General features: G+C 39.1%; 2 protein-coding genes across 2 annotated transcripts; both read left to right on the forward strand.

Annotated features, from left to right (window-relative positions):
* The first annotated feature begins 373 nt into the window (after nucleotides 1-373).
* Nucleotides 374-13,468, forward strand: acot11b (acyl-CoA thioesterase 11b). Its single transcript, XM_086089508.1, has 16 exons — nucleotides 374-573; nucleotides 2,386-2,569; nucleotides 3,511-3,580; nucleotides 4,423-4,483; nucleotides 4,565-4,666; nucleotides 5,733-5,868; nucleotides 5,988-6,141; nucleotides 6,680-6,799; nucleotides 6,957-7,095; nucleotides 8,246-8,301; nucleotides 9,646-9,712; nucleotides 10,539-10,622; nucleotides 10,822-10,955; nucleotides 12,317-12,448; nucleotides 12,584-12,710; nucleotides 12,841-13,468. Exons 2-16 carry the CDS (start codon nucleotides 2,395-2,397, stop codon nucleotides 13,033-13,035), a joined length of 1,752 nt encoding a protein of 583 aa, XP_085945634.1. The 5' UTR covers nucleotides 374-573; nucleotides 2,386-2,394; the 3' UTR covers nucleotides 13,036-13,468.
* A 2,076-nt stretch (nucleotides 13,469-15,544) lies between these two features.
* On the forward strand, nucleotides 15,545-19,113 carry fpgt (fucose-1-phosphate guanylyltransferase). The gene is made up of 4 exons (XM_086089507.1): nucleotides 15,545-15,698; nucleotides 15,865-16,032; nucleotides 16,219-16,311; nucleotides 16,690-19,113. Exons 1-4 carry the CDS (start codon nucleotides 15,605-15,607, stop codon nucleotides 18,102-18,104), a joined length of 1,770 nt encoding a protein of 589 aa, XP_085945633.1. The 5' UTR covers nucleotides 15,545-15,604; the 3' UTR covers nucleotides 18,105-19,113.
* The last annotated feature ends 526 nt before the right edge of the window (nucleotides 19,114-19,639 follow it).

Below are 19,639 nucleotides of genomic sequence, written 5' to 3' on the forward strand. Positions count from 1 at the left end.
ACTTGGCTACAATGTAAAGAAGTCAGCGTACAGCTTGTATAACAGAATAAATGTATTGTCCTCTCAGTCTCACGATAACTCAGACAACAACAAAAGTGAAACTGCTCAAAGTGTGTGGCATGTGTCAATGTGTGTAGTCAACATTTTTAATTATTTTTTAACAACACTCTTAGACATTGCGTTCTCTGTAAAATTACTGTCCCCTTAAAATAACTCAACACAGAGACATTGATGTCTAAACTGCAAGTGATCAGACACCCTGGGCAAAAAAAATTCAAAATTGTGCCTTTTTTTACATTTTTTTTATTCCACCTTAAAACTTTTAAAACAGTTTAGGGGACGGCCCCTATCTCCCCCCCTCCCTTCTTTTTTTCTGCCTCTCCCTCTCTCTCATCTCTCCCACCAGCGAGTGTGTTGTGGCAGGATTTCGAGTGTGTGCGTGTTGTCATTTAAGAATGGGGAAATGAAAAAGAACCCCCTTCCGGGTTGCCGTTTGCTCTTTCCTACCCGGTTTTCCGCCTTTTGAAGGACCGTCAACTCCCCTTCCAAAGCCAGACTCCACTTTCACTGTCGGTAAGTTTTTTTTGGCGTACTTATTTTTAGAGTTAAACATACTTTTGTTTTTCCATTACACGGACAAGGTTCGAATGTTTACAAACAAACACCGTTGCTGATCCCAAAATTGTCATCTGAATTCAGATCAAAGGTCATTGCAAGGATAAAATGCATGACCTCTCCGGTGCAACTAATTGTGTGTATTCGTTTGTAAGAAATTGGTCAACGCAAATAAACGACAAACGAACTACAATACAACACAAGTGCCAACCTGCAAATGAGAGCTCTGGAGTGAAATGCCTTTGGATTGTAATTCAGGACAGGCCATGTCATTGGTAGATGAGGTTAACTATGTATGGAGGAAAACATTGCTGGCGGTTTATTTGGTATCGAAGCCCTCAGTCACAATTATAGAAGCCCTCAATTACATAGTACACTAAACAAAGAACGAACAATAAACAGCATGCAATTGTGCCCTGAACATTATTTGCCGCAGTTCACAATCAATCCTTTTCTATTGATATGACAAAAACAATATAGTTGAATTTGGATTGGACCAGCATTACTGCTTCTGACAGCCCTGGGCAGATTAGAGTGACATGGTAACACATAGAGCCTAAAATCTGATTGGCCAAAGAAATCTTATTTAAAAAAATTATTGTTTTTTTTTTTAAATCTAATTTTAGTTCTAAAAGCAGGTCTTCTCTCTTCTGATAGTCTTGACCACACACCACTGATCTAAAATTTGTAAAATTGTTCATTTGAACGCAACAGAATAATAGCTTAGTATCTATTTTAATGTTATTGTTTATAATGAATCTATTTTTTATTTGTTGCTTTCTATATGATCTATAATGATTTAGAACATTATAACTTGCATATGTAACTTTTCATTTGACTAACATTTAAATTTTATTATTGGCAATACATCAATAACCCATTCATTTAACAACAAATGAGTTCACAAAAATTTTAGGAATGATAGCTAAATTAAAGACACAAAAGGACTCTTGAAAAAAATGCCTGATGGGCTGGATTTTAAGAATTGAGCGGTCTGTACTTTGCCCATTCGTGATTTAACGCATGAGTTAGCAACAGTGAGCAAACTCTTGTTCAAAACACGACGCAACAAACGAGAACATGAGACCACAGAGACAACAATGTGACCCATCCAGTTTCAAAAAAATAGAAGAAAATGAGGGAGCAAAAAGTAGCAATTAACTGGTTGTGTGAATGTTTACATCTTAAAACGAGTACTTTGCAATCTCCAAAGTGGAACATAACCTGTTCCGTGTTGTTGGTTGTCTTCAGAGTTAATATCATTACAAAACAATTGTTCCCATAGTAAATAAATGAAATGTGTGAACGTGTGCCAGGCTCATGATCTCACATTTGCACACAGTGTTAGCTGTCATAAAACTGTTCAGCAAATTTAGCCATTATAAAATCCGATCTGTGTTGAAATATCCATTGCGGTCGTATCGCTGCAAACACCAATACTATTTGTTAGCCCGTCAATGGCGTTTTGCATCGTTTATTAGCATTAAGCTCGGGTCAACGTGATGTGGTTGTTTTAATCGTGAAACGAGTTCAAATCAAAGTAAAAAAAATCGGCCAATCGACAGCTCGTATGTCGAAAAATTCACAAGTCGGCTCACTTGTATCACTCGTGTGATTATTCTGAACACATCCACTGTTCTAAGAGGGTGTGCGCACTTACGCAGCCACAACATCATCTCAGTTTCTTTTCGCCTCCCCTCTCAAAAGCATTCAGTGTCATTTCAAGGGCTACATTGTGAGCCGCCCGTCACGTGTTTCGCGTCTGCGCAGCGCCGAGTCATGACGTCGGAGGAGGGGGAAGGTCCCCGCGTGGCGGTGGAGATCGGCGAGGCGTACAGGAACCCCACGGAAGTCAACATGAGTCAGATTGTTCTGCCCTGTCACTCCAATCACTGCGGCGAGCTGAGCGCCGGACAGCTGCTCAAGTGGATGGACTCCACGGCCTGCCTCTCAGGTTGGCAAATTGAAATTCAATTCAGAGCCCGACCGATGATGACCTTTTCGGTGTTGATTTTGTTTGTTTTTGTTTCAGTGAAAATGTAAGTTTAAAAAAAAAAAAATCTGTTTTTTTGTTTTGGTGCGGTTGTCAACTTGTCATTGCCTTTGTATTATGTTGTAATGAGTCAATGTGAAAATCTGCAAAAAATCAGCCAATGATTGTCAATTTGAAAAGAGCAATGCAGGCCAATTAATCAGTAGGAGGAGGACATGCATTTAAAAGGGGCGTGTCGAGTTACGTTCGGAAAAAACGTTCGCTGAAGACTCTTAAATTGTCAATGGCTGTGAATGGGGAAGATAAAGTAAAAACAAATATATGAATGTATTTTAAAAGCATGAAACTGATAAGACAATGAACAAATGTAACCTATATTTGCAACCTGATGCTTTATTTTAATTTTATTTTTTTGCGCTTTGTACTCCTCCTTCCTATTATATATTTTCAGGGCATAGTGGAGCTCAAAATGCAACGTCATCCAAGTGTAACTCTAATAAAAGATCAATTATCTAATTTTTTACTAGTTTTTTAAAAAAATAAAACTGAATGTGAATTATGAAAGATAAAGTCGATTTTTCCATTATTAAACTTACACATATACAACCGAAAAAGTACATTTAGAAACTGCATACAATTATATTTAATTATGCATCGATCAAGTCATAAATCAGTCATAAATGTTTCATGGTTTCATGAAGAAATATGTAAACATGTTATCTACACACTGTATAAATAAACAAAATCAACATATATACTGTATTGACCGAGCGTTATAATGAAGCATTTGAATTTAAAAAATTGGCATTCTACTATATTGCGATGATTTAAATCCAACGGACGAATTGTTCTGCCGTCGTGTACGATGACTTATCGGAACCTAAAGTGAGCTCTCTTCTCAGCTGAAAGACACGCGGGCTGCTCCTGTGTCACCGCGTCTGTCGATGACATCCACTTTGAACACACCATCGGGTAAGAACCGAACCCGAACCATCGCCACTCATTCCCAGCCACTGTGGGAAAATAATCCGTTTTTTAAGAAAGAAAAACAGTACAACACCAAACAGGCCATTTGTAGTGATTGACAGGAGGACTTTTCATACAGTTGTCACGTGCTCCAGATATAAGATAAGAAAAGTGGCCTGTCCTATGTTGATGGCATGATCTCATCAATAATCTTTTTTCAAAAAGCTAATTTTTAATCATCTTTTCTTTTCGTTTTTAAAATTATATATTTTTTTAAATAAAATAAAAGATTATTAAAATTAGGGCATCAGGCGACTACATTTTTTAATTGTAATTAATCGCATGACTTTTTTATTAACTAGTCAAGTCATGTGATTAATTACAATTAAAAAAAATTATCGCCTGATGCCCCTAATTAATAAAAAAAGAAAAGGAAAAAAAGAAAATATTATTTTTTAAAAATTAGGGGTGTCAGACGATTACATTTTTTAATTGTAATTTACCGCATGACTTCAATAGTTAACTCACGATTAATCACAAATGTTATATCTGATCTAAATGTACAATTAAAAAAATTCAAGGTTTTCATACTCTTGTTAACAAAAGTGAAAAAAAAAAAATGAAATTAATCGTAATCGTTCAAATTAATTTTTGACGTCTATAACCGTCAATGGCAGTTAAATGAGTTAATTTTGACTGCAATCAGTCATGGATTAACAGATCCAGTGTCTCAACATTTTTGCCCATATCTTCGTCTCTTTAAGTGTTGTTTAACACTATGTTGATGGCCTGATCTCATCAACACTCCGTGTTGATTGTCAACTTGCGTGTGTGTGTCTGTGTTGCAGGGTGGGAAATGTAGTCACCATCATAGCGAAGGTCAACAGAGCCTTCACATCCAGTATGGAGGTTGGTGGTGATTACTGCTTTCACAATGGGAAAATATTCCCGCTATCTCATACCTTTATTATTATTATTTGTACATTTTAGGTTGGCATCATGGTGACATGCGAGGACCTCTACACTGACTCTCACTGGAGGGTTTGTCAAGCCTTCGCCACCTTTGTGGCCAGGAGAACGGAAACGGGCAAAGTACTTAAGGAGACGAAGATATGGGCAAAAATGTTGAGGCACTGGATCTGTTAATCCGTGACTGATTGCAGTCAAAATTAACTCATTTAACTGCCATTGACGGTTATAGACGTCAAAAATTTATTTGAACGATTACGATTAATTTCATTTTTTTTTTTCACTTTTGTTAACAAGAGTATGAAAACCTTGAATTTTTTTAATTGTACATTTAGATCAGATATAACATTTGTGATTAATCGTGAGTTAACTATTGAAGTCATGCGGTAAATTACAATTAAAAAATGTAATCGTCTGACACCCCTAATTTTTTAAAAATAATATTTTCTTTTTTTTCCTTTTCTTTTTTTATTAATTAGGGGCATCAGGCAATAATTTTTTTAAATTGTAATTAATCACATGACTTCACTAGTTAATAAAAAAGTCATGCGATTAATTACAATTAAAAAATGTAGTTGCCTGATGCCCTAATTTTAATAATCTTTTATTTATTTATTTTTAAATATAATTTTAAAAACGAAAAGAAAAGATGATTAAAAATTAGCTTTTTGAAAAAGATTATTTAAAAAAAGAAAAGATTATTAGAAACTAGGCGATTAAATTTTCTTATTGTAATTAATCACATTACTTCAATAGTTAACACGATTAATCACAAAAAATGTTATCTGTTCTAAATGTACAATAACAACTTTTTTCTAGGTTTTCATACTCTTGTTAAAAGTGGAAAAAAATGTTAAACTAACAGAAATAGTTCAAATGAATTTTTGACGTCTAAAGCCGTCAATGGCAGTGAATGAGTTAAAAACATTTGTAAAGAAATTGTTATATTTTTTGGGTAAACTAGAACAGTTTCCATTCATTGTCATTGGGAAAGATAATTTGAGAGCGTTTTGCATTACGAGCGTAGTCACGGAACAAATTACACTTATTATAATATATTATATTTAATTGACATTGAGGAACTCAATCTCCTGGGGGGGAGCCCAAAAAGTTGTCGAACCCCCAATACTTGAATCCACCACATGTACTCGTCGGTCGCCCTGAGTTGCGTTCCCGTGTGCGTGCGCAGGTGCGACTGAAGCAGCTGATTCCTCAAACACAAATGGAGCAGATGGAATACAGCCTGGCGGCAGAGAGGAGGAGGATGAGGCTCATCCACGCCGAGATCATCAACGACCTCCTGAGCAGCAGCACGGCGCAGCTGGGTACAGCCTCCATTTTTCTTGGATCTCTAATCATACAATGACCATAAAAACCTTGTCTTTTTTTTTCTTCACGCATTGCTTGCTCAGTCTTTTTATTTTATTTTTTTCTCCCACCGCAGGAGAATGCCAGGAGTTCCAGGACGCCGTGTCGGCCGAGCGCACCCGAGTGGAGAGTGTGGAGCTGGTGCTGCCGCCCCACGCCAACCACCAAGTCAGCACCTTCGGCGGCCAGATCATGGCTTGGATGGAGAATGTCGCCACCATTTCTGCAAGGTGTGTGCGGACCAAGCCTCCATTTAATATGGGGGGGGGGGGACGCTTTCCATCTTCCCACGATAGACAAAGACCATATGAAAAACTTCTCATCAATCCATCAGTCTTTTTTCACGAAGGACTACAGAAACTAGACTTAAGTGCAATTTCTGTAGAAATTGCGCGGGAATGCTGAAAGCTGAATGCTTATGCGGTAAATTAAAAGATAAAAGTATTCATTGTAGTTGAAAGATAAATGAATAAAAAGAACACTTGAACCCGGGAGGCGTGAATTTCTGAAGCGTTTAAATTAGATGGAAATGTGGAACGAATGATATCCGATGGAAAAATGCAACAACAACAAAATCGCTCAATAGCGCCACCTAGGCATGCAGTACCCTCCATTGACTTGGATGGAAAAATGCACACACAAAAAGTGCATAGCCGATTGTGGCTCTTACAGTACTTGAATTGCTTGAAAAAAAAAAAAAGTTGCCACTTCAAACATCTGAATAATAAATTCAAATGAATTTTATGATCTCCGTCCTTGTCAATATAGCCGCTTGTGTAATGCCCATCCCACCTTGAGGAGCATCGACATGTTCCATTTCCGCGGCCCGTCGCACATCGGTGACCGACTGGTACTGAAGTCCATCGTTAACAATGCCTTCAAGCACAGGTCAGTCTTTCCCCCGGCGCGGCCCACTTTGCCATTAAAAAAAAAAGAGGGTGTGCGCACTTTTGCAAGCACATCTCAGCTGTTTTTTTTTTTTGTTTTTTTTTTTTACTTCCCCTCTCAAAGTTTCAATCTTCACTCAACTCCGTTTCTATTGCAGCATGGAGGTGGGAGTATGTGCGGAAGCCTATCAGGGCGGCGAGCCTCAACGTCATATCAATAGTGCCTTTATGACCTTTGAGGTACTGGACGCCGATCGCAAACCACGCACGCTGCCTCGGATAAGACCCGAGCCTGTGGTGAGTTGGCCATCTTTTGCTCCCATGTTGCCAAGGGGGGGACTTACTCGATCAAGACTTGATTTTCGAGTTGAACAGTTTTGCCCTGACTAACTGTTATAGAGAATAGGATCGATAAAAGGAGCATCTCATTGCTATTATCGTTGAAGTCACATGGGCCAGGTTGAAAATGGTAATTGGTTAAAAAAATGTCTAACACGTACTAGAAGGAGTACGTGTATGAGAAATGCTACAATAGTAAATTGCGGTATTAACATTTCATTTAGCACGTATTAGCATTAAGGTTGCAAATATAGACCATTGTCTCTGATAGCGTTCAAGCTAGCTGGTAGAAGCAAATTGTAGAGGTAGAGCGAGAGATCTTTTTTATGATGCTGATTACTCGTAGTCAAGGGCGCCGATAACCGATATTTGGAGCCGATATTCATTTTCACTAAAAGGGAAAATAGTGGCTATCAAAATTTGAAAAAAAAAATACAAACTCCAGCTCTTAATTAAAAATTTTTTTAAAGCATATGTTTATTGAACAACTTTGAGGGTTTGTAAAATTTGGGAGTTAAAAAAAACAATAATTTGTCAATAGACATCTTTGTTTTAAAAATCGAACAAAAAGTTCATGGATCTCTCAGGGGCATGTCTTTAAAAGTTCAATAAAAACGAATAATAAAAAAAAAGTTAATAGCTACCTATTGTTTTCTACAGTAAATAAAGTTTTCGAACAAAATATCTGATGTATTACAATTTTACTTATCTTAGTTTTAATTAATTATATATATATATTTTTTAAGCATATGTTTATTGAACAACTTTGAGGGTTTGTAAAATTTGGGAGTTAAAAAAAAAATATCTTCGTCAATAGACATCTTTGTTTTAAAAATCGAACAAAAAGTTCAGGGATCTCTCAGGGGCATGTCTTTAAAAGTTCAATAAAAACTTAAGTAAATATTGTTTTCTACAGTAAATAAAGTTTTCGAACCTTTCAAAATATCTGAAGTATTACAATTTTACTTATCTTAGTTTTAATTCATCATCAGCATCTCTGAAAAAAAATTCCCCCCCCTAAACACTTTTTTTTAATGAATCTATTATCGGTTTTATGCAAATTGACAACCTTCTGCCACTTCATGTTTGTGCAACTGATGTTTTACAGGACGGTAAACGGCGTTATCAAGAAGCCGTCGCCAGGAAGAAGATCCGCCTGGATAGGTGAGTGAAAAACGCTCAGCAGCCATCTTGCTGTGATGTGATGTTGTGAGAAGAATGCAGTTGAATCCGTACAGTTTTACCTTGACTTGTGAGTGCCCTGCTTTTCAAGTTTTTCAAGATAGCGGCTATCTCGCAGCTGCTCAAGAAAAATAAGAAATTCAGGCCGAACCGCTTAGTAGAACCTCCGTTTTTTTGTCACTCGCATCATTCGTTCCGTCCCGCACTTATTTTTCCACAAAATGACTTCAATAATAGTCAACTTCAAATATCCGTGGGATTACATTATTTTTGTAATTTGGATCTCATTTCTACATTCAATTTTGCTGTGTCACCATCGCAGCGTGTTTGCGAATCTATTGTTGGGTGCGCGCGTCACAGCATGTGACGGGGTCAGCGCAGAATATTGCCGCCGAGCAGAGCTCGCCAGGCATAATACGCGTATTGTTCCGCTGTCAGGCAGCACCGCCTCGCTCGCTTCTAATCTTTATTTAGAGCCAAATGTTGGAAGCACTGCAAGAATGTTTTCATATTGCTTGGGGTCTTGCTTTTGTTTCTCCAATGCAAAGTGGCAATAGTACACAAAGTCTGGACTTAAGTTGAAGTAAAAAAATATTGGGGAGTGGAAGAGGTTGTGCGTGGATGTGTGAGTTTGTTTGATTTTTTTGGGTGTGTGTGAGAGTTTTTTTGGTTAAACTGTGAGAGCTATTTTTGCGTGTGTGAGTATCTTTTTGATGAGTGAGAGTTTTTTGTGAGAGTTTTTTGTGTGAAAATTAGTTTTTTTTGTGAGAAGTTTTATATGAGTGAGGTATTTGGAGAGAGGTTTTGGTGAGTGAGAGTTTTTTTTTTTATGTTGGTGTTAGGTTTTTGAATGTGTGAGAGTCCAGTGTGTGTGAGAGATGGTTTTTTTTGATGGGTGAAAATGATAGTTTTTGTGTCAGGGAGTTATATATATGTGTGAGAGTTTTTTTTTTTTTTTGGGTGTGCACGTAAGTGTGGCGCGTGTGTGTGGCTGGGAGAGAGAGAGAGTGACAAGAGAGAGAGGGTAGGGGGAGGGAGAATTGTTCATTGTTGGGCTATACTTACACTCTATACAAGTAGAAGTGCAGATACATAAGTTAAAAAAAAACTTCTTTACTTGAATAAAAGTTTTTAAAAAGATTCTGAAATGTACTTGAGTATAAAAGTGAAATTTTGGACTAGTTAGGTTTTATTAGCTCTGGCTTTAAAAAAAAATAAAAATATCAAAATGACTAACAGTACAGAAATGTAGAGCTTCATATGTGTACAATCTACTTAAGTATCCAAGTATTTGTACTTACAGTAAATGTTTGCTTGTGTGTGCAGGAAGTACATCATCTCCTGCAAGCAAAACGAAGTGCCTCTTTCTGTACCGTGGGATCCAAGTAACCAGGTAAGAGTCATTCGAAAGACACCGCATGGCGAGATAACTAATTGCCTCCGTATGTAGACTTGACTTTATGGTGGTCCGGGTGGGGGCTATAACCAAACCACCGCATCGTTTTTTTTTTCTCTTTCTGGTAGCAAATAAAAAGTGCCTTCTTTGGATTTCTTCTTTGTTGTTTTGGGCAGAAAGTTAGTTGTAAAATTGCAAATTTCTTGACTTTTAACAGATATGACCAGATTTTTCCCCACCAAACCAACTTGTATTTACTCAATATTTAACTCATTCACTCGCAGCCATTTTCACTGAAGCAACAAGCATGTTTTACTGGATTTTGACTGATTTTGCAAGGCCCACAGAATATTGTGTTCTATTGCTATCAAAACATGGAAGCTACCAAAAGGTTTCAACAGGAAGACAAGTATATTTTGTATTTGTTTCCGTTTTGCAGCAATTGGCATTAGATTATAGCTAAGTTTCATCATTATTCACAAATCGGTTTAAAACAGTGGGGGGAAAGAGCCTTTTTGCAACATGGCCCTGGTTGATCTCTTGTACTCTGCTGTCACCTGCTGGCCGTTTTTGTAATAACTACCATTGCGAGGCTGCGCCAAAGCCTTTTTTTGTATGCTCTAGCATAAAAAACGAAACAAAAAATGTATAAAGACGTCTTTGGGAGCGTGGTCATATTTAAAATAGAACGTATTTATACGTTTTTGGGAGAATTACTATTTTCCATGACGTCCGATTTCAAAATGAAAACCATTTCAAAAATGGGGCCGAATCCATTACGTTACATTGAAAATGAGCTATTTCGCATCCTTTGCTTTTTCAGATATACTTGAGCTACAATAATGTCTCCGCCCTGAAACTGATGGACACCATAAACAACTGGGTGCTGGCCTCGGAAAAAAACAACGTGAGTATTACTGCTGATTTAACCTTTAGTTGTTTAGCAGCCGCAATTAGCTTGCGGGTAAGATGTTGAAATTGCTCCTTCGTCCAAAAAATCGGTAATTGACGTGTAACGTGACGTTCCGGTGTTGAATATCGACCGCGCGCTGTCCCCCAAATTCCGTCTGCCAGGCTGAACCTGACACGCCGAATCCTATTTGTAGGTCAGACTGTACACGCTGGAGGAGAACCAGACGCTGTGCTTCAAAGTGGAGATGAACGTGAGCATCTCAGCCGAGCAGACCTTCCATCTGCTCTCTGACCTCGCCAGGAGAAAAGAGTGGGACCGCCATTATCAGTCAGTCACTCGCCCAATTTCGGCACTTTTTTTCACACTCGTAACAAAAGTATTGGAGCAATAAAGTCAGTTCCTTCGTTTTGTCGTATACTGAAGACATTTGTGTTTAAGGTCAAAAGATGAATCTGAGGCGAAAGTTACGGATCGCATCTTTTTTATTTACGTCGAGATGTTTTGAAACGACTCGGGTTACAGCAACTTTTGAAGCCCCGCCCACTTTTCAAGTGAGCAAAAGTATTGGAACAGACATTAGTAAATATTAACTTAAATTGAATCACATTTCATATTTGGTGGCATAACCATTACTGCATCAAGTATTCGTTCTTCAGTACACAAAAACAAAGGAATTGACCTTGCCGTCCCAATACTTTTGGAAGGGACTGTAGAAGTTTCACAACAGAAGTACAGTTACTTTATACTTAACTAACCCCTGAGCTTTATTACAAATAAAGTGTACAAAAGCACAAAAAGAGGGAACGTAATCAAGATCTAAAACTCCACCAGTGATTGCCAGTAGATGTCAGAAGGTGACGCCAAAGCACTACCTTTATATCATCTAAGGCTTTTGTCTGTTTGAGAGGAACTCCTCCCCTCACTTTAATGTGTCGTTCCTTAGCACCACGATGGTGCCAAAGTACTACTTTTATATTGAGCAGGATTTCGCCAAAGACAAAGCTTGCTAGAGTTAAATAAATTAAAAGTCATTATTTTAGTCATCATATATTTTTAAAATTCATCGGCCAATTAACTCATGCACTCCCAGCCATTTTCACTGAAGCAACCCCCTCTGCTCCCGGCTGTTTTGCTGGATTTTGACTGATTTTGAAGGCCCACAGAATATTCATTTCTATAACTACAGAAACATGGAACTGTCCAAAAGAAAGATTCGAGTCTCTTCTTTCATCAAGATTTTTTTTTTAAATTTCTATCTATTTCCGTTTTGCAGCGATTAGCATTAGAATATAGTTAAGTTTCATCATTATTCACAAATTTGCTTAAAACACTGAGGAAAAGAGCTTGTTGCAACATGGCCCTGTTTGATCTCTTATACTCTGCTGCCACCTGCTGGCCGTTTTTTGCAATAACTACCATTGCTTTAAGTGACCTCTTCAAGTCAGAGGCTGCATCAAAGCCTTCTATATGCTCTATCATTACAAAAAAAAAACGTATAAATATGTTTTTGGGACCATGGCAATATTTAAAATAAAACGTTTTTATACATTTTTGGGAGCAAATGAGTGAATCGGTTATCGGAATTGGCATCAGCCTAAAAAAAAAAAAATCCTTATCGGTCAGGGCCGATTTACTTCCTATGACTGCTGTCAACAACATCTGTCAGCACATGTTGACGTCTCCTGCAGGGCTTGCGAGGTGATCACACAGGCTGACGAAGACGACACCATTTATCGCGTCAGGACGCCCTCCATCCGTAAAGGGGGCAAAGGTCAGGACTTTATCTTGCTGGCGTCTTGTCGGAAACCATGTGATGTCAGGTATGTCGTGACACGGATCGTGTTGTAAAAAACACACCTCGGTGCAGAAGGAAGCAAAGTGTTATGATTATGGCTTTAAAATAAAATCTCGATTTTTTTTTTTTTTTTTTTTTTTTTTTTTTTTGTCACTTGTAGGGATCCATATTTGATCGCCCTACGCTCCGTCACGCTTCCCACTCACCCTCCGACTGCGGACTACGTCAGGGGGGAGGTTCTGTGCGCCGGCTTCACAATCTGGGAGGAGTCCAGCGCTGTCACCAAGGTTCCACATTTGCCAGCATTTTGCTCGCACCCGCATTTCTACATCGCTTTGTTAACATCTCATTTTCTGTATTTGATACGTAAAAATAGTCTTGCTTGGTTACTTCTCACCACCGATCAATACATTTCAGGTCACCTACTACAATCAGGCCACGCCCGGAGTTCTGCCCTACATCTCGACGGACATTGTTGGACTGTCCTCCTCTTTTTACAGCGCTTTTTCCGCCTGCAGCGACTTCCTTGAGGCCAATAAGGACAGCTTGGCCTCTTCAACGGCGCAGGCCAAAAAGGCAACGAATACGTCCCCTCTGCGAAAGGAACCTTAGTAACTGTTGCATTCATATTGTTTTTGGACTACAAATGTGCAAAAGCGGCACTTTGTTATGATGGTTTTGACTCTTTTTCCACCTCCCGTTTTTTGGGGCATTTGACGTAAAGGGCCAAGGAAATGCAGTGCGTGTCTTCAAACTTGGTGCTCGAGTCACTTCAAGGGCATAGGATAAACAGTTATTGCGCAAGATTGCACAAAGTTGTTAAGCCTCTTATGGTGTTATCAAAACTTGACTGGAAGACTGGAAAATGAAATTGTGCAATAATTAATAATGCAGTAGATGGTATTTTTCTATTAAATGGTATTTTTTAGGCAAGTGCTGTATTACCGTTGACTATGTGTGTGTGGTTTGAGCATAAGATGGCGATGTAACATAAAGGTACGATGCTGTGTTGATTCGACTGCAACAATAAACATTAGGAAAGCTGGATTGTTGTCATATTCCGTACTCGGGAGGATTGTGGACACCAAATGAAGTGCGAGTCAAGCAAACATTTAGGTATAAATAAGACAATGGTTCAAACGTGCGTCTAAAATGTGTAAAAATGTGTTAAGTCTTAAATTATTTATTATGATTTTATATTTATTCAGATTTTTTAAATTTTGTATTACTGATGAATATATATTATTTTAATTGCACTCGTGTTATAATTAATAACTAACCAGTTTTTTTTTGTAGCGATTTAAATATTTCCCCTTTACATTTTAATGTTTATAAATGAATTAATGATGAATTTGATTGTAAAGAAATAACCAATTAGTTACTAAAATAAATGATTTTTTTAGAGTATGTAGAATAGTTTATTTGAATGATAAAGATGTCTCTTTAATTTTAATATTTATTTTATTGAATATGATAAAAAAAAAAATTAAATGTCTTTAAAATTGTATGTAAAATAGTTCACTATGATAAAGAAATAATTTTAATCAAAACATTTAATTACAAAGATTTTATTATTACAATTAAATGTAATGTAAATTAATGTAATTACCTTTTTTTTTTGTGTGTGGGGTAATATCTGTAAAAATGCTAATTTGAAATAATCTCTTAATCAACAATAATAATAATTTGATTCTCTCGCTTTATGTAACACACACACACACTACTCTTGGCTATTGATTGTTGATTGCTCTTGGGGTCCCCCTACTGGTCAGGAGGCCTTCAGCATTGTGCTTACCTGGCTGAGGCCTGGGGTGGGCTGGACACAGCAGCGGCATGAAGCCGCATACCTCCATTTTTTTTTTTTTTATGTGTGTGTTGCCAGGCAAAGCTTTGGGATCCTATCGAGTCTGAAGCAGTGGCAATGCACAAAAGGCGCTCGGGGCAGTGCATTTGCCCTTGTCACTTTTGTAGGGTGTCTGGTCTGCTCGCACTGCGGTGCGGGCTCCCTCTGTGCTATTTTAAGAATGTTGGGTGCCTTTGCCCGGCATCTTGCACCTGTCTGTCTCAGCTGGCCGGGGCCATTTCACATCAACATTAACAGCACAGTACACAGTGGTACCTTGAAGTTAATTGTTGTTGTTGTTGTTGTTTTTCAAATATTATTTAAAGGGGAACTAAAGGCATCAATGTTTTGTCAATGTGCCTCCGCTAGTCGAAACAGTATTGTGTTTGCGAAATAAGAATTAAGCAGATTATTCCACCAGTTTCCATCCCTCATGTCAAACTGCCCTTGGGCTAGCATTGTAAGCGTCACGGCTCACCTGTTTCAGGGTTTCGATATTTGCAATGCAAGCCCGAAGGCAATGGATGGAAATGTTTTTTTTTTAAGTTTCCTTTTCATGGCACATGCATGTACACGACAATGCGTACAGTACAAATGGTTCATTCGTGTGATTAAGTGTGTTTATAGTGGACCCCCGCGTACTTGTGATTCAGCACCTACGAATTCACCTATTTGTGGATTTTTAAATATTTTTTTAAATAAGGCTTTTTTTTAAATAGCCAACACCCTTTTTCGTTACTTTTTTAATGAATGAATTTATAGTTGCCATCAGTTTTAATATGTTTAGAAGTGTTATGATATATTTAAATGTTTAAGTATGTGAGAGGGGTAAAAGTACATACTGTATAGTACATTTAAAAAAAAATCAGTTGCATAGCATGTTAGAAAAAGAATAGTTAATGCATTCACACACCTCAGTCTCACACACAGTTTAAAACTGTTCTGTGTTGTCTTGTCTTGATAACATGTCTGTGGCAGGCATTCGTCAAATACTATTAGAGTAATAAGATTACAGTAATAATATATATAAATATATATTTTTTAACCCAACAAACCAATAACATTGGCTATTTGCAGTGTATGTATTCATTTCTCGTGAAATCAGCTCGTTTTAGGCAATATTTTATTCATTAAAAAAAATCTAAAATAGTTAATAAGTCATTAATTTCATTGTAATTGTAATTAATTTGATGTAATTATTTGTCTCGGTCGGGTTACGACTACATTTTAGGTTTGCGGCATGGCACGGTCACGTGACTAAAACCCGGAAGTGAAACAGGAAGTGGTCGACGTGCTGAAGTTCCGATTGGATTTCTCAGATACTTTTACACATAAGAGATGGACATTGGAGCTAACAACGTGAATCAAGACTGTGTCCGAAAGTTGCAAATGGCAACTAGAGAAAAATTGAGAAAGTTCAATTGTTTGCGCGGTAAGTTTTTTTTTTTACGTTAGATACAGGGTGTCAAACTTGTTTTCATCGAGACCCACATCTTTGTTAAACTTGACCTAAACATGTTTGTAAACCCCAACAAATCAAGAAAAAAAAACACTGAAAACAATGTATTCAAAAATGCTGCCTTGTGGTCTACCTGAAGGTCGAGAGGTTGCGTGCGGTGAGTTTTGGGATGCGGTGGTCGTTACTGCCGTGGACGAAAGGCAGAAAGACGCCTACGAGCTTCAGATAAGAGAAAAAATGGACAGGAAAGAGCTCCCGCTTGGCATTCAGTACAAAGTCTTCTCGGATCCACCTGGTTGTAAAATAGGTGAGTGGGCCCAATTAAAATGAGTGTTTTTATTTAACGCTCTCACCAGTCTTCAGTGGACATTCTTAAATTAAATTAAAATAAAAAAAAAGCTAAACACAAGCAGCCAGTATGACTAGATTGCTTTGATTTGTTAGTGATTTTTGTACTAAATGAAATATGCATTTATTTGCTTTTGTACTCCAGGCAACGGCGGCTCCACTCTGCACGTTTTGGAGCGCCTCAGTGACATCTATGGCAAGACTCTTTGCAGGATGAAAGTCATGCTGATCCATGCAGGTTAGCGATGAATCCAGTGGTGGGCCGTTACGTGAGCCTTCTCTATGGGCTTAAAAACAAAACAAGAACATTTAAAGCTGCTGACCGACATTTACAATATCAATTCTACTATTTGTTTCATGAAATTGTAGTTGGGTATTCACAACAATCTATTCTCTTTTATGTTGTTTGTCTTTGTTCTAGTAACTTTTGCGGATTATATATATATATATATATTTTTTTTTTTTTTTGGGGGGGGGGGTACTCAATTTGTGTATTGTTGCAGTCTTAATCACTAGTCCAGGTACCAAATGCACGGTCCACTATTTGATTACTCATCGCTAATGACTGTTTCCCACATGAAAGCGAACCGTTTTTGATTCTGTAACGTTCACCCAGGTGGCTCGAGTCAGCGCCTACCCAGTGCCAGCGCGCTCGGGAAGATCTTCGCCGCCGTGCCGTTGGGCGAGCCCCTCTACCAGATGCTGGAGCTCAAACTTGCCATGTATGTGGATTTCCCCGATCGCATGAAGCCCGGCGTGCTGGTGACCTGCGCGGACGATATTGAGCTCTACAGTATCGGCGGGAATGACGAGAGCGTTGCGTTCGACAAGCCGGGCTTCACCGCTCTCGCCCACCCCTCGCCGCTTTCCGTCGGCACCACCCACGGCGTGTTTGTTTTGAAGCCGCGTGAGGGCGGCGAGTGGTCGCAAATGGAGAACGGAAGCTGCTTGCGCTTTCTACACAAACCGAGCGTTGATACCATGCGAGGCGCGGGTGCCGTTTGTCAAAGGAGAAGCAATTGTTTTCCTTTATCTGATGCAGAGTTCGTCTACACGGACAGTACCTATTACGTGGACTTTGAGACGTCGCAGCGTCTCCTCGGCGTCCTCAAAGAAATCGAACCGTTGGAGTGCGAGATCGACGCGTACGGCGATTTCCTCCAAGCGTTAGGCCCGAATGCCTCGATAGAATATACCCGCAGCACGGCCGACGTCGCCAACGGGGACGCCGGATTGGTGGAAATCCGCCAGAAGATTTTCCGTCTTCTCCGGGATACGCCGCTTCATGTGATCCTGCTTAATAACTCCAAGTTTTACCACATCGGGACCACGACGGAATACCTCGTCCACCTCACGGCGGATGGCGCCCTGAGGAACGAGCTGGGTCTCCTGTCCTCTGCGTTCAGCGTGCGCCCGAAGGAGAAAGCAGACGCGGCATCCTGCGTGATGCACAGCGTCCTCGAACCGACTTGCTCCGTGGGGGCCGGATCGGTGGTGGAGTACTGCCGACTCGGAGAGGGGGTGTCCGTAGGCCGGGACGCGGTCGTCAGCAGCTGCCGGGTCGGTCCCGGCTCCTCGGTGCCCGCCGGGGTCTTCGTGCATTCGCTGTGCGTCGCGACCCAGCGGGACAGAACCGGCTTCGTAACCGTCGCCTTCGGAATTAACGACGACTTGAAACGGCGCGTAAAAGCTTCCGCGTCCATGGAAGCGTTGACTCTTTTGGGCGTGACCCTGGAAGCTTGCGTGTCCCTCTGGGGTCTGGACTGCGGCCACTTAAGGTTCTCCGGCGACGTGTCCGGCTGCAGTTTGTGGACCGCTTGTTTGTTCCCTGTTTGCGAGGACCAAGAACGCTCGTTCTCCGCGTCGCTCGACATGTTGCGAGCAGTTGTGAGCAGATGCGCCGTCGCCGTACCCAAAGACACCAAACTTATATCTATGCATGAAGCACTGCTGTGGAAGAACCTGCAGGAGATGCTGAGCTTCAGGAGGGGACTCTATCGTGACATCTCGCAGGGATCGCCAAGCGGTTAATTTCGAATTCATTATTATTAATAATTATTATTTGCACTTGGAGTCTTTCCCAGCTGACTTTGCACTCTAAAAAACAATTGGGTCATAAATGGACCGATCCACTACTCGGGTCAATTTGACCCATTTTCTGAGTTGCTTTGCACACACACCCCCCCCTCATCAAAAATATAATTTTGTATGAAAATTGGGTTGCTTTGTACAAATAAAAAAATATAATAAAATTGGTAGTTTTGTACAAAAAAAAAAACACAACTTTGAAAATACTTTGGACAAATTACCCAAGTAGTGGATTGGTCTATTATTGACCCAAACGGGGTTATTTCTGGTCCAACTGTTTTCAGAGTTGGGTCAAAACCAACATAATTTGGGGAAAAAATGGGCCAATCCAGTACTCGGGTCAATTTGACCCATTTTCTGAGTTGCTTTGCACCCCCCCCCCCCCCTCATCAAAAATATAATTTTGTATGAAAATTGGGTTGCTTTGTACAAAAAAAATAATATAATAAAATTGGTAGTTTTGTACAAAAAAAAAAAACACAACTGTGAAAATACTTTGGACAAATTACCCAAGTAGTGGATTGGTCTATTATTGACCCAAACGGGGTTATTTCTGGTCCAACTGTTTTCAGAGTTGGGTAAAAACCAACCCAATTTGGGGAAAAAATGGGCCAATCCAGTACTCGGGTCAATTTTTGGGGTTGTTTCATACACAATGACCATTTTTAGGGGGTTGTGTTTTATGCAAAGCAACTCACAAAAATGGTCAAATTACCCAAGTAGTGGATCGGTATATTATTGACCCAAATTTCTATTATATACCTAGAAAGAAGTAGCAGACGATTGGTCCTTTATTAACCCAAATTGGGTTCGTTTTTGACCAAATTGAGTTTTGTTTTTTTTGAGCATGGGTGAGAGGCGGACGTCAAAGGAAAAATGTTAACTCTTTGCACTTTGACTGTAATGAAATACGATTTAATAAACTATTGACTTCAAGGAGACACTACAAATATTGTCATAGAGCATTTTATTCACAGGAAATTTACTCATTCACTGCCATAAATTAATTTAAAAAAAGATTATCAAAGATTAGTGGCAAGAGGCGATCATTTTTAAAAAAAAAAATGTTATTAATCGCATGACTTCACTAGTTAACTCACGATTAATCACAAATTTGATGTCGGTTCTAAATGAACAATAAAATATTCTAGGTTGTCATACTCTTGTTAACATAAGTGGGGAAAAAATATTAAACTAATAGAAATAGTTCAAATGAAATGTTGACGTTTATAGCCGTCAATGGCAGTGAATGAGTTAAAAACAAAAAAAAAATTTTTTTTTCCTTCCAGACCTGTAAAAAGTGCAACATGAAAATTTTTCAGCAATGATAGTTCTCCAATTTGCCATGATGAGACCCTCCCCCAAAATGCCCCCCCCCCCCCCACCTTCCTTTCCCATGAACTCTACATACTCTTCATGTCCTCACAACACAAGGATTACCTATGTCGCACGCGCGCGCACACACACTCACTCTCGTG

Source organism: Leptonotus elevatus, chromosome 11, assembly GCF_054856555.1.
Source record: "Leptonotus elevatus isolate MCC_2025b chromosome 11, RoL_Lele_1.0, whole genome shotgun sequence".
Lineage (NCBI taxonomy): Eukaryota > Metazoa > Chordata > Actinopteri > Syngnathiformes > Syngnathidae > Leptonotus > Leptonotus elevatus.

Excerpts from the sequence above, each read along its gene's own strand:
- acot11b (XM_086089508.1), top strand. The coding sequence starts at position 2,395 with ATGACGTCGGAGGAGGGGGAAGGTCCCCGCGTGGCGGTGGAGATCGGC. Across the intron at positions 5,869-5,987 it reads CAGCAGCACGGCGCAGCTGG|GAGAATGCCAGGAGTTCCAG; the intron begins GTACAGCCTCCA and ends CTCCCACCGCAG. Across the intron at positions 6,800-6,956 it reads AACAATGCCTTCAAGCACAG|CATGGAGGTGGGAGTATGTG; the intron begins GTCAGTCTTTCC and ends TTTCTATTGCAG.
- fpgt (XM_086089507.1), top strand. The coding sequence starts at position 15,605 with ATGGACATTGGAGCTAACAACGTGAATCAAGACTGTGTCCGAAAGTTG. Across the intron at positions 15,699-15,864 it reads AAAGTTCAATTGTTTGCGCG|GTCGAGAGGTTGCGTGCGGT; the intron begins GTAAGTTTTTTT and ends GTCTACCTGAAG. Across the intron at positions 16,312-16,689 it reads AGTCATGCTGATCCATGCAG|GTGGCTCGAGTCAGCGCCTA; the intron begins GTTAGCGATGAA and ends ACGTTCACCCAG.